Here is a 793-nt window from a genome sequence, read left to right as displayed (position 1 = left end):
CATCATTGTCATGGTGCACTGCATCCTGCGCAGAGAGGTCAGTACGCTCACAATCAAAGCACGTGTGCGTTTAACGTGTCTTTGAGTGTGCCAGAGCTCATAAATGTGCGTGTTTCAGGTCCAGGAGGCGGTGAAGTGCCGTGTTGTGGACCGCAAAGACGACGGGAACGGTGATTCCGGCAACTCCCTGCAGAACGGCCACACACAGCTTGTGGTGAGTGTACATGCAAGTATTCTCATGCACTTTAAAAGCTAACGACGGTATTTAGAACTCAAACTTCTCCTCTTTCTTTCTTGTGTACAGTCTGACTTTGAGAAGGATGCTGACTCAAACCGACCAGGTGAGGATATAAACAACAGATCGCCACATTCATATTACCATAGAGCGGAGGTGTCCAAACCTGTTCCTGGAGAATTTAGCTCCAACTCATATTAAACACAGCTGACTCGGCTAATTAAGTTTTTTAGGATTATTAGAAACTGGAAGCTGGTTGTAGCTAAACTCTGGATTGGACACCTCTGCCTTAGAGCATGAAACTTGAGGTGTTCTTATGGTTCGGTAATGATAAGAAACTAAATTAGGGTGGTTCTAAGAGGACTGTATTCCCACATTCATGAGCTCACCTGCCTCTCTGCCTCCCTTCAGGTGGAATGAAGAGCTCCTCCGAGGAGAAGATGCCTCCTCCACAGATGCCCCTGCCCCTCGGCCCAAACTTCCACACCCTTCCATCCAACCCCAGCAGAAAGTGCCACATTCCCCCCGTCCCCGAGTACTCCAGCCACACGCTCACCC

General features: G+C 49.1%; 1 protein-coding gene across 1 annotated transcript; it reads left to right on the top strand.

The window, feature by feature from the left end:
- Positions 1-6: 6 nt before the first annotated feature.
- On the top strand, positions 7-770 carry LOC107682461 (brain-specific angiogenesis inhibitor 1-like; the record flags this gene model as incomplete). Its single annotated transcript, XM_016478689.1, has 4 exons — positions 7-37; positions 119-214; positions 305-341; positions 647-770. Coding segments are annotated over exons 1-4 (284 nt in total), but the record flags the coding sequence as incomplete, so codon positions are not given.
- Positions 771-793: the final 23 nt, after the last annotated feature.

Source organism: Sinocyclocheilus anshuiensis, unplaced genomic scaffold (genome assembly GCF_001515605.1).
Source record: "Sinocyclocheilus anshuiensis isolate Anshui unplaced genomic scaffold, SAMN03320099.WGS_v1.1 C32234075, whole genome shotgun sequence".
NCBI classification, from domain to species: Eukaryota; Metazoa; Chordata; class Actinopteri; order Cypriniformes; family Cyprinidae; genus Sinocyclocheilus; species Sinocyclocheilus anshuiensis.
This window is presented reverse-complemented; position numbering and strand designations above follow the sequence as displayed.